The 19,109-nt window shown below is 44.6% G+C and overlaps 1 protein-coding gene across 5 annotated transcripts in view; it reads right to left on the reverse strand.

The window, feature by feature from the left end:
• rgs12b (regulator of G protein signaling 12b) overlaps positions 1-19,109 on the reverse strand; it is a gene marked incomplete at its 3' end in the record, with an annotated part of 145,386 nt that overhangs the window by 12,590 nt on the left and 113,687 nt on the right. For all 5 annotated transcript variants that reach the window (XM_055911894.1, XM_055911898.1, XM_055911895.1 and 2 more), the window contains 1 exon segment: positions 14,713-14,734. In XM_055911894.1, the coding sequence (XP_055767869.1) occupies positions 14,713-14,734 (22 nt within the window).

The raw sequence follows: 19,109 nt of genomic DNA on the forward strand, positions 1-19,109 counted from the left end.
GGATATAGTGATATAGCTGGTACCACTACTGTCTGGATATAGCTGGTACCACTACTGTCTGGATATAGTGATATAGCTGGTACCACTACTGTCTGGATATAGTGATATAGCTGGTACCACTACTGTCTGGATATAGCTGGTACCACTACTGTCTGGATATAGTGGTATAGCTGGTACCACTACTGTCTGGATATAGTGATATAGCTGGTACCACTACTGTCTGGATATAGTGATATAGCTGGTACCACTACTGTCTGGATATAGTGGTATAGCTGGTACCACTACTGTCTGGATATAGTGATATAGCTGGTACCACTACTGTCTGGATATAGTGATATAGCTGGTACCACTACTGTCTGGATATAGTGATATAGCTGGTACCACTACTGTCTGGATATAGTGGTATAGCTGGTACCACTACTGTCTGGATATAGTGATATAGCTGGTACCACTACTGTCTGGATATAGTGATATAGCTGGTACCACTACTGTCTGGATATAGTGATATAGCTGGTACCACTACTGTCTGGATATAGTGGTATAGCTGGTACCACTACTGTCTGGATATAGTGGTATAGCTGGTACCACTACTGTCTGGATATAGTGATATAGCTGGTACCACTACTGTCTGGATATAGTGATATAGCTGGTACCACTACTGTCTGGATATAGTGATATAGCTGGTACCACTACTGTCTGGATATAGTGATATAGCTGGTACCACTACTGTCTGGATATAGTGATATAGCTGGTACCACTACTGTCTGGATATAGTGATATAGCTGGTACCACTACTGTCTGGATATAGTGATATAGCTGGTACCACTACTGTCTGGATATAGTGATATAGCTGGTACCACTACTGTCTGGATATAGTGGTATAGCTGGTACCACTACTGTCTGGATATAGTGGTATAGCTGGTACCACTACTGTCTGGATATAGCTGGTACCACTAATGTCTGGATATAGTGGTATAGCTGGTACCACTACTGTCTGGATATAGTGATATAGCTGGTACCACTACTGTCTGGATATAGTGATATAGCTGGTACCACTACTGTCTGGATATAGTGATATAGCTGGTACCACTACTGTCTGGATATAGTGATATAGCTGGTACCACTACTGTCTGGATATAGCTGGTACCACTACTGTCTGGATATAGTGATATAGCTGGTACCACTACTGTCTGGATATAGTGGTATAGCTGGTACCACTACTGTCTGGATATAGTGATATAGCTGGTACCACTACTGTCTGGATATAGTGGTATAGCTGGTACCACTACTGTCTGGATATAGTGATATAGCTGGTACCACTACTGTCTGGATATAGTGATATAGCTGGTACCACTACTGTCTGGATATAGTGGTATAGCTGGTACCACTACTGTCTGGATATAGTGATATAGCTGGTACCACTACTGTCTGGATATAGTGATATAGCTGGTACCACTACTGTCTGGATATAGTGATATAGCTGGTACCACTACTGTCTGGATATAGTGATATAGCTGGTACCACTACTGTCTGGATATAGTGATATAGCTGGTACCACTACTGTCTGGATATAGTGATATAGCTGGTACCACTACTGTCTGGATATAGCTGGTACCACTACTGTCTGGATATAGTGATATAGCTGGTACCACTACTGTCTGGATATAGCTGGTACCACTACTGTCTGGATATAGTGGTATAGCTGGTACCACTACTGTCTGGATATAGTGATATAGCTGGTACCACTACTGTCTGGATATAGTGATATAGCTGGTACCACTACTGTCTGGATATAGCTGGTACCACTACTGTCTGGATATAGTGATATAGCTGGTACCACTACTGTCTGGATATAGCTGGTACCACTACTGTCTGGATATAGTGATATAGCTGGTACCACTACTGTCTGGATATAGTGATATAGCTGGTACCACTACTGTCTGGATATAGTGATATAGCTGGTACCACTACTGTCTGGATATAGTGATATAGCTGGTACCACTACTGTCTGGATATAGTGATATAGCTGGTACCACTACTGTCTGGATATAGTGATATAGCTGGTACCACTACTGTCTGGATATAGTGATATAGCTGGTACCACTACTGTCTGGATATAGTGATATAGCTGGTACCACTACTGTCTGGATATAGTGATATAGCTGGTACCACTACTGTCTGGATATAGTGATATAGCTGGTACCACTACTGTCTGGATATAGTGATATAGCTGGTACCACTACTGTCTGGATATAGTGATATAGCTGGTACCACTACTGTCTGGATATAGTGGTATAGCTGGTACCACTACTGTCTGGATATAGTGGTATAGCTGGTACCACTACTGTCTGGATATAGTGATATAGCTGGTACCACTACTGTCTGGATATAGCTGGTACCACTACTGTCTGGATATAGTGGTATAGCTGGTACCACTACTGTCTGGATATAGTGATATAGCTGGTACCACTACTGTCTGGATATAGTGATATAGCTGGTACCACTACTGTCTGGATATAGCTGGTACCACTACTGTCTGGATATAGTGATATAGCTGGTACCACTACTGTCTGGATATAGTGGTATAGCTGGTACCACTACTGTCTGGATATAGTGATATAGCTGGTACCACTACTGTCTGGATATAGCTGGTATAGCTGGTACCACTACTGTCTGGATATAGCTGGTACCACTACTGTCTGGATATAGTGGTATAGCTGGTACCACTACTGTCTGGATATAGTGATATAGCTGGTACCACTACTGTCTGGATATAGCTGGTATAGCTGGTACCACTACTGTCTGGATATAGTGGTATAGCTGGTACCACTACTGTCTGGATATAGTGATATAGCTGGTACCACTACTGTCTGGATATAGCTGGTACCACTACTGTCTGGATATAGTGATATAGCTGGTACCACTACTGTCTGGATATAGCTGGTACCACTACTGTCTGGATATAGTGGTATAGCTGGTACCACTACTGTCTGGATATAGTGGTATAGCTGGTACCACTACTGTCTGGATATAGTGGTATAGCTGGTACCACTACTGTCTGGATATAGTGATATAGCTGGTACCACTACTGTCTGGATATAGTGATATAGCTGGTACCACTACTGTCTGGATATAGCTGGTACCACTACTGTCTGGATATAGTGATATAGCTGGTACCACTACTGTCTGGATATAGTGGTATAGCTGGTACCACTACTGTCTGGATATAGTGATATAGCTGGTACCACTACTGTCTGGATATAGTGGTATAGCTGGTACCACTACTGTCTGGATATAGCTGGTACCACTACTGTCTGGATATAGTGGTATAGCTGGTACCACTACTGTCTGGATATAGTGGTATAGCTGGTACCACTACTGTCTGGATATAGTGATATAGCTGGTACCACTACTGTCTGGATATAGTGATATAGCTGGTACCACTACTGTCTGGATATAGCTGGTACCACTACTGTCTGGATATAGTGATATAGCTGGTACCACTACTGTCTGGATATAGTGATATAGCTGGTACCACTACTGTCTGGATATAGTGATATAGCTGGTACCACTACTGTCTGGATATAGTGATATAGCTGGTACCACTACTGTCTGGATATAGTGGTATAGCTGGTACCACTACTGTCTGGATATAGTGATATAGCTGGTACCACTACTGTCTGGATATAGTGATATAGCTGGTACCACTACTGTCTGGATATAGTGGTATAGCTGGTACTGTCTGGATATAGTGATATAGCTGGTACCACTACTGTCTGGATATAGTGATATAGCTGGTACCACTACTGTCTGGATATAGTGGTATAGCTGGTACCACTACTGTCTGGATATAGTGGTATAGCTGGTACCACTACTGTCTGGATATAGTGGTATAGCTGGTACCACTACTGTCTGGATATAGCTGGTACCACTACTGTCTGGATATAGTGATATAGCTGGTACCACTACTGTCTGGATATAGTGGTATAGCTGGTACCACTACTGTCTGGATATAGTGGTATAGCTGGTACCACTACTGTCTGGATATAGTGGTATAGCTGGTACCACTACTGTCTGGATATAGTGATATAGCTGGTACCACTACTGTCTGGATATAGTGATATAGCTGGTACCACTACTGTCTGGATATAGTGGTATAGCTGGTACCACTACTGTCTGGATATAGTGGTATAGCTGGTACCACTACTGTCTGGATATAGCTGGTATAGCTGGTACCACTACTGTCTGGATATAGTGGTATAGCTGGTACCACTACTGTCTGGATATAGTGGTATAGCTGGTACCACTACTGTCTGGATATAGCTGGTACCACTACTGTCTGGATATAGTGGTATAGCTGGTACCACTACTGTCTGGATATAGTGGTATAGCTGGTACCACTACTGTCTGGATATAGTGGTATAGCTGGTACCACTACTGTCTGGATATAGCTGGTATAGCTGGTACCACTACTGTCTGGATATAGTGGTATAGCTGGTACCACTACTGTCTGGATATAGTGGTATAGCTGGTACCACTACTGTCTGGATATAGCTGGTACCACTACTGTCTGGATATAGTGATATAGCTGGTACCACTACTGTCTGGATATAGCTGGTACCACTACTGTCTGGATATAGCTGGTATAGCTGGTACCACTACTGTCTGGATATAGTGGTATAGCTGGTACCACTACTGTCTGGATATAGTGGTATAGCTGGTACCACTACTGTCTGGATATAGCTGGTATAGCTGGTACCACTACTGTCTGGATATAGTGATATAGCTGGTACCACTACTGTCTGGATATAGTGGTATAGCTGGTACCACTACTGTCTGGATATAGTGATATAGCTGGTACCACTACTGTCTGGATATAGTGGTATAGCTGGTACCACTACTGTCTGGATATAGTGGTATAGCTGGTACCACTACTGTCTGGATATAGTGATATAGCTGGTACCACTACTGTCTGGATATAGTGGTATAGCTGGTACCACTACTGTCTGGATATAGTGATATAGCTGGTACCACTACTGTCTGGATATAGTGATATAGCTGGTACCACTACTGTCTGGATATAGCTGGTACCACTACTGTCTGGATATAGTGATATAGCTGGTACCACTACTGTCTGGATATAGTGATATAGCTGGTACCACTACTGTCTGGATATAGCTGGTATAGCTGGTACCACTACTGTCTGGATATAGTGGTATAGCTGGTACCACTACTGTCTGGATATAGCTGGTACCACTACTGTCTGGATATAGTGATATAGCTGGTACCACTACTGTCTGGATATAGTGATATAGCTGGTACCACTACTGTCTGGATATAGTGATATAGCTGGTACCACTACTGTCTGGATATAGTGGTATAGCTGGTACCACTACTGTCTGGATATAGCTGGTACCACTACTGTCTGGATATAGCTGGTACCACTACTGTCTGGATATAGTGATATAGCTGGTACCACTACTGTCTGGATATAGCTGGTACCACTACTGTCTGGATATAGTGGTATAGCTGGTACCACTACTGTCTGGATATAGTGATATAGCTGGTACCACTACTGTCTGGATATAGCTGGTACCACTACTGTCTGGATATAGTGATATAGCTGGTACCACTACTGTCTGGATATAGTGGTATAGCTGGTACCACTACTGTCTGGATATAGTGGTATAGCTGGTACCACTACTGTCTGGATATAGTGATATAGCTGGTACCACTACTGTCTGGATATAGTGATATAGCTGGTACCACTACTGTCTGGATATAGCTGGTACCACTACTGTCTGGATATAGTGATATAGCTGGTACCACTACTGTCTGGATATAGTGATATAGCTGGTACCACTACTGTCTGGATATAGCTGGTACCACTACTGTCTGGATATAGTGATATAGCTGGTACCACTACTGTCTGGATATAGTGATATAGCTGGTACCACTACTGTCTGGATATAGTGATATAGCTGGTACCACTACTGTCTGGATATAGTGATATAGCTGGTACCACTACTGTCTGGATATAGTGATATAGCTGGTACCACTACTGTCTGGATATAGCTGGTACCACTACTGTCTGGATATAGTGATATAGCTGGTACCACTACTGTCTGGATATAGTGATATAGCTGGTACCACTACTGTCTGGATATAGTGATATAGCTGGTACCACTACTGTCTGGATATAGTGATATAGCTGGTACCACTACTGTCTGGATATAGCTGGTACCACTACTGTCTGGATATAGCTGGTACCACTACTGTCTGGATATAGCTGGTACCACTACTGTCTGGATATAGCTGGTACCACTACTGTCTGGATATAGCTGGTACCACTACTGTCTGGATATAGCTGGTACCACTACTGTCTGGATATAGCTGGTACCACTACTGTCTGGATATAGCTGGTACCACTACTGTCTGGATATAGTGATATAGCTGGTACCACTACTGTCTGGATATAGTGGTATAGCTGGTACCACTACTGTCTGGATATAGTGGTATAGCTGGTACCACTACTGTCTGGATATAGTGATATAGCTGGTACCACTACTGTCTGGATATAGTGATATAGCTGGTACCACTACTGTCTGGATATAGCTGGTACCACTACTGTCTGGATATAGTGATATAGCTGGTACCACTACTGTCTGGATATAGTGATATAGCTGGTACCACTACTGTCTGGATATAGTGATATAGCTGGTACCACTACTGTCTGGATATAGTGATATAGCTGGTACCACTACTGTCTGGATATAGCTGGTACCACTACTGTCTGGATATAGTGATATAGCTGGTACCACTACTGTCTGGATATAGCTGGTACCACTACTGTCTGGATATAGTGATATAGCTGGTACCACTACTGTCTGGATATAGCTGGTACCACTACTGTCTGGATATAGTGATATAGCTGGTACCACTACTGTCTGGATATAGTGGTATAGCTGGTACCACTACTGTCTGGATATAGCTGGTACCACTACTGTCTGGATATAGTGATATAGCTGGTACCACTACTGTCTGGATATAGCTGGTACCACTACTGTCTGGATATAGTGATATAGCTGGTACCACTACTGTCTGGATATAGTGATATAGCTGGTACCACTACTGTCTGGATATAGTGATATAGCTGGTACCACTACTGTCTGGATATAGTGATATAGCTGGTACCACTACTGTCTGGATATAGCTGGTACCACTACTGTCTGGATATAGTGATATAGCTGGTACCACTACTGTCTGGATATAGTGGTATAGCTGGTACCACTACTGTCTGGATATAGTGGTATAGCTGGTACCACTACTGTCTGGATATAGTGGTATAGCTGGTACTGTCTGGATATAGTGGTATAGCTGGTACCACTACTGTCTGGATATAGTGGTATAGCTGGTACTGTCTGGATATAGTGGTATAGCTGGTACTGTCTGGATATAGTGATATAGCTGGTACCACTACTGTCTGGATATAGTGATATAGCTGGTACCACTACTGTCTGGATATAGTGGTATAGCTGGTACCACTACTGTCTGGATATAGTGATATAGCTGGTACCACTACTGTCTGGATATAGTGATATAGCTGGTACCACTACTGTCTGGATATAGTGATATAGCTGGTACCACTACTGTCTGGATATAGTGATATAGCTGGTACCACTACTGTCTGGATATAGTGATATAGCTGGTACCACTACTGTCTGGATATAGTGATATAGCTGGTACCACTACTGTCTGGATATAGTGATATAGCTGGTACCACTACTGTCTGGATATAGTGATATAGCTGGTACCACTACTGTCTGGATATAGTGATATAGCTGGTACCACTACTGTCTGGATATAGTGATATAGCTGGTACCACTACTGTCTGGATATAGTGATATAGCTGGTACCACTACTGTCTGGATATAGTGATATAGCTGGTACCACTACTGTCTGGATATAGTGATATAGCTGGTACCACTACTGTCTGGATATAGTGGTATAGCTGGTACCACTACTGTCTGGATATAGTGATATAGCTGGTACCACTACTGTCTGGATATAGTGATATAGCTGGTACCACTACTGTCTGGATATAGTGGTATAGCTGGTACCACTACTGTCTGGATATAGTGGTATAGCTGGTACCACTACTGTCTGGATATAGTGGTATAGCTGGTACCACTACTGTCTGGATATAGTGATATAGCTGGTACCACTACTGTCTGGATATAGCTGGTACCACTACTGTCTGGATATAGTGATATAGCTGGTACCACTACTGTCTGGATATAGTGATAGAGCTGGTACCACTACTGTCTGGATATAGTGATAGAGCTGGTACCACTACTGTCTGGATATAGTGATATAGCTGGTACCACTACTGTCTGGATATAGCTGGTACCACTACTGTCTGGATATAGTGATAGAGCTGGTACCACTACTGTCTGGATATAGTGATATAGCTGGTACCACTACTGTCTGGATATAGTGATATAGCTGGTACCACTACTGTCTGGATATAGCTGGTACCACTACTGTCTGGATATAGTGATATAGCTGGTACCACTACTGTCTGGATATAGTGATATAGCTGGTACCACTACTGTCTGGATATAGTGATATAGCTGGTACCACTACTGTCTGGATATAGTGATATAGCTGGTACCACTACTGTCTGGATATAGTGGTATAGCTGGTACCACTACTGTCTGGATATAGTGATATAGCTGGTACCACTACTGTCTGGATATAGTGATATAGCTGGTACCACTACTGTCTGGATATAGTGATATAGCTGGTACCACTACTGTCTGGATATAGTGATATAGCTGGTACCACTACTGTCTGGATATAGTGATATAGCTGGTACCACTACTGTCTGGATATAGTGATATAGCTGGTACCACTACTGTCTGGATATAGTGGTATAGCTGGTACCACTACTGTCTGGATATAGTGATATAGCTGGTACCACTACTGTCTGGATATAGTGATATAGCTGGTACCACTACTGTCTGGATATAGTGATATAGCTGGTACCACTACTGTCTGGATATAGTGGTATAGCTGGTACCACTACTGTCTGGATATAGTGATATAGCTGGTACCACTACTGTCTGGATATAGTGATATAGCTGGTACCACTACTGTCTGAATATAGCTGGTACCACTACTGTCTGGATATAGTGGTATAGCTGGTACCACTACTGTCTGGATATAGTGGTATAGCTGGTACCACTACTGTCTGGATATAGCTGGTACCACTACTGTCTGGATATAGTGATATAGCTGGTACCACTACTGTCTGGATATAGTGATATAGCTGGTACCACTACTGTCTGGATAGAGCTGGTACCACTACTGTCTGGATATAGTGATATAGCTGGTACCACTACTGTCTGGATAGAGCTGGTACCACTACTGTCTGGATATAGTGGTATAGCTGGTACCACTACTGTCTGGATATAGTGGTATAGCTGGTACCACTACTGTCTGGATATAGTGGTATAGCTGGTACCACTACTGTCTGGATATAGTGATATAGCTGGTACCACTACTGTCTGGATATAGTGATATAGCTGGTACCACTACTGTCTGGATATAGTGATATAGCTGGTACCACTACTGTCTGGATATAGTGATATAGCTGGTACCACTACTGTCTGGATATAGTGGTATAGCTGGTACCACTACTGTCTGGATATAGTGATATAGCTGGTACCACTACTGTCTGGATATAGTGGTATAGCTGGTACCACTACTGTCTGGATATAGTGGTATAGCTGGTACCACTACTGTCTGGATATAGTGGTATAGCTGGTACCACTACTGTCTGGATATAGTGATATAGCTGGTACCACTACTGTCTGGATATAGTGGTATAGCTGGTACCACTACTGTCTGGATATAGTGATATAGCTGGTACCACTACTGTCTGGATATAGTGTATAGCTGGTACCACTACTGTCTGGATATAGTGATATAGCTGGTACCACTACTGTCTGGATATAGTGATATAGCTGGTACCACTACTGTCTGGATATAGTGATATAGCTGGTACCACTACTGTCTGGATATAGCTGGTACCACTACTGTCTGGATATAGTGATATAGCTGGTACCACTACTGTCTGGATATAGTGATATAGCTGGTACCACTACTGTCTGGATATAGTGATATAGCTGGTACCACTACTGTCTGGATATAGTGATATAGCTGGTACCACTACTGTCTGGATATAGCTGGTACCACTACTGTCTGGATATAGCTGGTACCACTACTGTCTGGATATAGCTGGTACCACTACTGTCTGGATATAGTGGTATAGCTGGTACCACTACTGTCTGGATATAGTGATATAGCTGGTACCACTACTGTCTGGATATAGCTGGTACCACTACTGTCTGGATATAGTGGTATAGCTGGTACCACTACTGTCTGGATATAGTGATATAGCTGGTACCACTACTGTCTGGATATAGTGATATAGCTGGTACCACTACTGTCTGGATATAGTGATATAGCTGGTACCACTACTGTCTGGATATAGTGATATAGCTGGTACCACTACTGTCTGGATATAGTGATATAGCTGGTACCACTACTGTCTGGATATAGTGATATAGCTGGTACCACTACTGTCTGGATATAGTGATATAGCTGGTACCACTACTGTCTGGATATAGTGATATAGCTGGTACCACTACTGTCTGGATATAGTGATATAGCTGGTACCACTACTGTCTGGATATAGTGGTATAGCTGGTACCACTACTGTCTGGATATAGTGATATAGCTGGTACCACTACTGTCTGGATATAGCTGGTACCACTACTGTCTGGATATAGTGATATAGCTGGTACCACTACTGTCTGGATATAGTGGTATAGCTGGTACCACTACTGTCTGGATATAGTGATATAGCTGGTACCACTACTGTCTGGATATAGTGGTATAGCTGGTACCACTACTCTCTTACCTGGGTATAGCTGGTAGGAGCCGGTGTGATGCCAACGAGGCAGATACCTCATCCTCAGGGGGAGCCAGCTCCCTCCATCCATACCTCACAGTTAATCCACTCTTACTCCATCCATACACTATTGTTACACCACTGTGTCTCAAACCCCTGGCCCTCGGACCAGATCCGGTCCCTGGGAATCATGCCGTCTGGTCCCTCCGATACGTTAATCCGACACCGATTTAATCAGCTCTAGTCATCCAAGGATTGAGAAGGCAACCCAGAACAGATGGAGAGGAGTCGTCGTCGATGGCAACCCAGAACAGATGGAGGAATCGTCGTCGATGACCTTTGCTCTCTGGGGGAGCGACGGGCCTAATTAAATCCGTAAGTCATCCAATGAGAAAGAACCATAGTGAGTCCCCATCAAGGATGTTGTCAACAGCTTCCTCATAGTTGCCTGACAATGACTCAGACTGAATTCTCTCAAGTGTTAGTTGTTCTCATCTAGACAGTCAACCAAAGTGGAAAGACCAGTCCGTGGTACTGAATATGAACCATGGTGCTGACAGTTCCCTACGTAATCTGACACCAAGTTGATCAGTCCTCAAATGGTCATTTACATACAGGAAGCAGGAAGGACAAAAACTGTAGCTTGTTGGTAATAAACAGGTTGTGAGACTGCTCTACTCTCCTTCCACCTGACGTCTCACACTCCTCCACTGCCCATTACAGAGAGAGAGAGAGAGAGAGAGAGAGAGAGAGAGAGAGAGACAGAGAGAGAGAGAGAGAGAGAGAGAGAGAGACAGAGAGAGAGAGAGAGACAGAGAGAGAGAGAGAGAGAGAGAGAGAGAGAGACACAGAGAGAGAGACAGAGAGAGAGACAGAGAGAGAGACAGAGAGAGAGAGAGAGACAGAGAGAGAGACAGAGAGAGAGAGAGAGACAGAGAGAGAGAGAGAGACAGAGAGAGAGAGACAGAGAGAGAGAGAGAGAGAGAGAGACAGAGAGAGAGACCTGACCACTGTACCGCATCACAACAACAAGAGACAGAATGAAAGACAGAGAATGAGCAGTGTCACACACACACACACACACACACACACACACACACACACACACACACACACACACACACACACACACACACACACACACACACACACACACACACACACACACACACACACACACACACACACACACACACACACACACACACACACACACTCCTGCAGGCCTCTCATGTGGTAAAAGGATACAGACGTCCCGCTCACAGGACATTGTGAATAATTTAACGCTACGGAAGAGAATGGAACCATAGACGGCAGGTAGAACGCACACAGACGCACAAACAATAACCAGGGTACCTGGGTAACCAGGTAGAACGAACACAGACGCACAAACAATAACCAGGGTACCTGGGTAACCAGGAAGATGGTGTTTTAATGAGGAGCCAGGAGGAGGAAGTCGACTACTGGACACACACACCACACACACATCTAACCACACTGTATACGTCTGTTGACTTCCTGTTGTGGTTGGGTCGGGCTGTTGTCATTTGAATAAAGCAACAGATCAGTTCCCCGCAGGCTAACAGGCTAACAGGCTAATAGGCTAACAGGCTAAGCAAATGAGAAAGAGTTTTACGACCTGCCGACGAACATTCTCTCACGTCAACACGCTGTTATCCTCTTCAGCACGGCCATCTAGCCTCTCCCAACGGGCCGTTGTTAGCCGTTCAACCAAAGGGGATCTAACGCCGACTCCACAAGCGCTACAATAACGTTAGCACATCATGCTAACGCAGGCCTATGCGAACACTGTTCTACTAGCGTTAGCGCATTGCTAACGCATAGCATCCCCTCGTGTAAAAAGGTATGCTAACATTAGCACATACTAATGGATTTTCCTGGCCTTTAGCTATGCTAAGCTATGCTAACGCTATCACATGCTAATTGGGACATCTGAAATGGATAGCGGAGAAGGGGGGCAGTGGGATGATTGTTGGCCGTTTCAAATAACCGATCTAGCAAGACATTTCACAGTAGGTTGAGGAATTCTACACTCCCTTTCCAACAACACATGTACTCGGACAGCAAGCATAAATACACACACACACACAAAAGAGAGGACTAAATGTGGCACAAACCGACAGCCTATTGCTCCATTGTAATGAATATGAATCCTACAGGAGGGTTTCTCTCCAGGAACAGGGTTGGAGTTAAATAGTCTGAACAGTAATGTGTTAACATCTCTCTCTCTCTCTCTCTCTCTCTCTCTCTCTCTCTCTCTCTCTCTCTCTCTCTCTCTCTCTCTCTCTCTCTCTCTCTCTCTCTCTCTCTCACTCTCTCTCTCTCTCTCTCTCTCTCTCTCTCTCTCTCCCTCTCCCTCTCTCCCTCTCTCTCTCTCTCTCTCTCTCTCTCTCTCACACCTGTTGTCGCGACCTTTGAATGCTCGGCATGAGAAAAGCCAACGGACATTCACTCCTGAGGTGCTGACCTGTTGCACCCTCTACAACCACTGTGATTATTATTTGACCCTGTTGGTCATCTATGAACGTTTGAACATCTTGAAGAACAATCTGGCTTTAAATGTCCATGAACTCTTCTAATCTCCACCTGGCACAGCCAGAAGAGTGCTGGTACCTCTCTAGGTTTCTTCCTTTCTAGGGAGTTTTTCCCTAGCCACTGCCTTTCTACATCTGCATTGCTTGCTGTTTGGAGTTTTAGGCCGGGTTTCTGTATAAGCGCTTTGTGACATCTGCTGATGTAAAAAAAACATTTGATTGTTACATAGATATATAGTAAATAGAGAGTATAATACGGACATAGATATATAGTAAATAGAGAGTATAATACGGACATAGATATAGAGTAAATAGAGAGTATAATATAGACATAGATATAGAGTAAATAGAGTATATAGTATAGACATAGATATAGAGTAAATATAGAGTATAATATGGACATAGATATAGAGTAAATAGAGTATATAGTATAGACATAGATATAGAGTAAATATAGAGTATAATATGGACATAGATATAGAGTAAATATAGAGTATAATATGGACATATATATAGAGTAAATATAGAGTATATAGTTTTTGGTCCCGTGTGGCTCAGTTGGTAGAGCATGGCGCTTGCAACGCCAGGGTTGTGGGTTCAATTCCCACGGGGGGACCAGGGTTCAATTCCCACGGGGGGACCAGGATGAATATGTATGAACTTTCCAATTTGTAAGTCGCTCTGGATAAGAGCGTCTGCTAAATGACTTAAATGTAAATGTAAATGTAATAGTACAGACATAGATATAGAGTAAATAGAGTGTAATATGGACATAGATATAGAGTATATAGTACATACATAGATATCGAGTAAATAGAGAGTGTAATATGGACATAGATAGAGTAAATAGAGAGTATAGTATATACATAGATATAGAGTAAATAGACTGTATAACATGGACAGATAGAGTCTGTATAGTACAGCCATAGATATAGAGTAAATAGACTGTATAACATGGACATAGATATAGAGTAAATAGACTGTATAATATGGACATAGATATAGAGTAAATAGAGTATAATATGGACATAGATAGAGTAAATAGACAGTACAATACGAACATAGATATATAGTAAATAGACAGTATAATATGGACATAGATATATAGTAAATAGACAGTATAATATGGACATAGATATAGAGTAAATAGACAGTATAAAGTGGTAGTTTTGTACTCACCTCCATCAGAGACCACGGCAGACTGTAAGAAAATACAGAGAGACATGGGTAAGACAAACACACACACACATTAACAGACATCAACAAACACACACACATGCAGACACTAGTAAAGGTGTGTGTGTGTGTGTGTGTGTGTGTGTGTGTGTGTGTGTGTGTGTGTGTGTGTGTGTGTGTGTGTGTGTGTGTGTGTGTGTGTGTGTGTGTGTGTGTGTGTGCGTGTGTGCGTGTGTGCGTGTGTGCGTGTGTGCGTGTGTGTGTGTGGTGTGTTTAGACATGCAGTAGGATTAGAGAAGAGAGGAAACAAGAGAGATATGAGAGCAAAAGGAGAGGAGAGAGAGAGAGTGGGGGGAGAGAGGGGGAGAGAGAGAGGGGAGGAGAGAGAGAGCTGAGAGAGAGAGAGGGAGAGAGAGGGGGAGGAGAGAGAGAGCTGAGAGAGAGAGAGAGAGAGAGCTGAGAGAGAGAGAGAGAGGGAGAGAGAGAGAGAGAGAGAGAGAGAGAGAGAGAGAGAGAGAGAGAGAGAGAGAGAGAGAGAGAGAGAGAGAGGGAGAGAGAGAGAGAGACCTGCCCAGAATGAAAGAGAACAGAGAAAGGAGAGAGGAGAGATTTAGTGGATGAGAGAGTGAGTTCTCAGCTATAATCTACACCATCTCTGTCTTGCTCATGCCTGAGATGTTTACTAGTTTACTATAAAAACAGAGAGATCTGGTGGAAAAATACAGTTGGTCTGTGAGAAAGCGTGGTTTCCCTCAAGCTGACAGTCTGCAAACACACACAACATCTACATAGACCACAGGTAGCTGAGGAGCTAACGGTATACTTTCACACACACACACACACACACACACACACACACACACACACACACACACACACACACACACACACACACACACACACACACACACACACACACACACACACACACACACACACACACACACACACACACACACACACACACAAGTGCATGGGTATGTGTGGGTTTGTGTTTGACTATGCTTGAGTATAGATGGCTTGCATCCTCATAATGTGGTTTACATATGTGTGTGTCCAGCCCCTCCCCCTCTTCCCTCCAGTCTGATCACATCCAGACCTACATCTGTGGATCAAGAGGTTTGGCCCCAATTCCCTTCTCTTCTTTCCCCGTCTCTCTATCTCTCCTTGTCTCTCTCTCTCTCTCTCCTTCCATGTGTCTTCTTCCCTCTCTCTCTCTCTCTCTCTCCTTCCATGTGTATTCTTCCCTCTCTCTCTCTCTCTCTCTCTCTCTCTACTTCCATGTGTCTTCTTCCCTCTCTCTCTCTCTCTCTCTCTCTCTCTCTCTCTCTCTCTCTCTCTCTCTCTCTCTCTCTCTCTCTCATTCCAGTGGTGGTCTTCTGGCAGATGGAACCATTCCTCATTCACCATATGGAATATTTTGGGTTGTCCCCTCTAACCTCCTGCCTCTCTCTCTGTTCCTCAGTCATCACACAGCACTCAGTCATCACACAGTCCTCTGTTCCTCAGTCATCACACAGTCCTCTGTTCCTCAGTCATCACACAGCCCTCTGTTCCTCAGTCATCACACAGCCCTCTGTTCCTCAGTCATCACACAGCCCTCAGTCATCACACAGTCCTCTGTTCCTCAGTCATCACACAGCCCTCTGTTCCTCAGTCATCACACAGCCCTCAGTCATCACACAGTCCTCTGTTCCTCAGTCATCACACAGCCCTCTGTTCCTCTGTCATCACACAGTCCTCTGTTCCTCAGTCATCACACAGCCCTCTGTTACTCAGTCATGACACAGTCCTCTGTTCCTCTGTCATCACACAGTCCTCTGTTCCTCAGTCATCACACAGTCCTCTGTTCCTCTGTCATCACACAGTCCTCTGTTCCTCAGTCATCACACAGCCCTCTGTTCCTAAGTCATCACACAGTCCTCTGTCATCACACAGCCCTCTGTCATCACACAGCCCTCTGTTCCTCAGTCATCACACAGTCCTCTGTCATCACACAGCCCTCTGTCATCACACAGTCCTCTGTTCCTCAGTCATCACACAGCCCTCAGTCATCACACAGTCCTCTGTTCCTCAGTCATCACACAGCCCTCTGTCATCACACAGTCCTCTGTCATCACACAGCCCTCTGTTCCTCAATCATCACACAGCCCTCAGTTCCTCAGTCATCACAGTCCTCTGTTCCTCAGTCATCACACAGTCCTCTGTTCCTCAGTCATCACACAGTCCTCTGTTCCTCAGTCATCACAGTCCTCTGTTCCTCTGTCATCACACAGCCCTCTGTTCCTCTGTCATCACACAATCCTCTGTCATCACACAGCCCTCTGTTCCTCTGTCATCACACAGTCCTCTGTCATCACACAGTCCTCTGTTCCTCTGTCATCACACAGCCCTCTGTTCCTCTGTCATCACACAGTCCTCAGTCATCACACAGTCCTCTGTTCCTCAGTCATCACACAGTCCTCTGTCATCACACAGCCCTCTGTCATCACACAGTCCTCTGTCATCACACAGTCCTCTGTTCCTCAGTCATCACACAGCCCTCTGTTCCTCAGTCATCACACAGTCCTCTGTTCCTCAGTCATCACACAGTCCTCTGTTCCTCAGTCATCACACAGCACTCAGTCATCACACAGCACTCAGTCATCACACAGCACTCAGTCATCACACAGCCCTCTGTTCCTCTGTCATCACACAGCCCTCTGTTCCTCAGTCATCACACAGCCCTCTGTTCCTCAGTCATCACACAGTCCTCTGTCATCACACAGTCCTCTGTTCCTCTGTCATCACACAGTCCTCAGTTCCTCATGTCATCACACAGCCCTCTGTTCCTCAGTCATCACACAGTCCTCAGTCATCACACAGTCCTCTGTTCCTCAGTAATCACACAGTCCTCAGTCATCACACAGCCCTCTGTTCCTCAGTCATCACACAGCCCTCTGTTCCTCAGTCATCACACAGCCCTCTGTTCCTCAGTCATCACACAGTCCTCTGTCATCACACAGTCCTCTGTTCCTCTGTTATCACACAGCCCTCTGTTCCTCTGTTATCACACAGTCCTCTGTTCCTCAGTCATCACACAGCCCTCTGTTCCTCAGTCATCACACAGTCCTCTGTTCCTCAGTCATCACACAGCCCTCTGTTCCTCTGTTATCACACAGTCCTCTGTTCCTCAGTCATCACACAGTCCTCAGTCATCACACAGCCCTCTGTTCCTCAGTCATCACACAGCCCTCTGTTCCTCAGTCATCACACAGCCCTCTGTTCCTCAGTCATCACACAGCCCTCTGTTCCTCAGTCATCACACAGCCCTCTGTTCCTCTGTTATCACACAGTCCTCTGTTCCTCAGTCATCACACAGTCCTCAGTCATCACACAGCCCTCTGTTCCTCAGTCATCACACAGCCCTCTGTTCCTCAGTCATCACACAGCCCTCTGTCCCTCAGTCATCACACAGTCCTCTGTCATCACACAGCCCTCTGTTCCTCAGTCATCACACAGTCCTCTGTTCCTCAGTCATCACACAGTCCTCTGTTCCTCAGTCATCACACAGTCCTCTGTTCCTCAGTCATCACACAGCCCTCTGTTCCTCAGTCATCACACAGTCCTCTGTTCCTCAGTCATCACACAGCCCTCTGTTCCTCAGTCATCACACAGTCCTCTGTTCCTCAGTCATCACACAGCCCTCTGTCATCACAAGGTCCTCTGTTCCTCTGTCATCACACAGCCCTCTGTTCCTCAGTCATCACACAGTCCTCTGTTCCTCAGTCATCACACAGTCCTCTGTTCCTCTGTCATCACACAGCCCTCTGTTCCTCAGTCATCACACAGCCCTCTGTTCCTCAGTCATCACACAGTCCTCTGTTCCTCAGTCATCACACAGTCCTCTGTTCCTCAGTCATCACACAGTCCTCTGTTCCTCAGTCATCACACAGTCCTCTGTTCCTCTGTCATCACACAGTCCTCTGTTCCTCTGTCATCACACAGTCCTCTGTTTCTCAGTCATCACACAGTCCTCTGTTCCTCAGTCATCACACAGCCCTCTGTTCCTCAGTCATCACACAGTCCTCTGTTCCTCAGTCATCACACAGTCCTCTGTCATCACACAGCCCTCTGTTGCTCTGTCATCACACAGTCCTCTGTTCCTCTGTCATCACACAGTCCTCTATCATCACACAGCCCTCTGTTCCTCAGTCATCACACAGTCCTCTGTTCCTCAGTCATCACACAGCCCTCTGTTCCTCAGTCATCACACAGTCCTCTGTTCCTCTGTCATCACACAGTCCTCTGTTCCTCTGTCATCCACAGTCCTCTGTTCCTCAGTCATTACACAGCCCTCTGTTCCTCAGTCATCACACAGTCCTCTGTTCCTCAGTCATCACACAGCCCTCTGTTCCTCA

Source organism: Salvelinus fontinalis, unplaced genomic scaffold (assembly GCF_029448725.1).
Source record: "Salvelinus fontinalis isolate EN_2023a unplaced genomic scaffold, ASM2944872v1 scaffold_0103, whole genome shotgun sequence".
Classification (NCBI taxonomy): Eukaryota; Metazoa; Chordata; class Actinopteri; order Salmoniformes; family Salmonidae; genus Salvelinus; species Salvelinus fontinalis.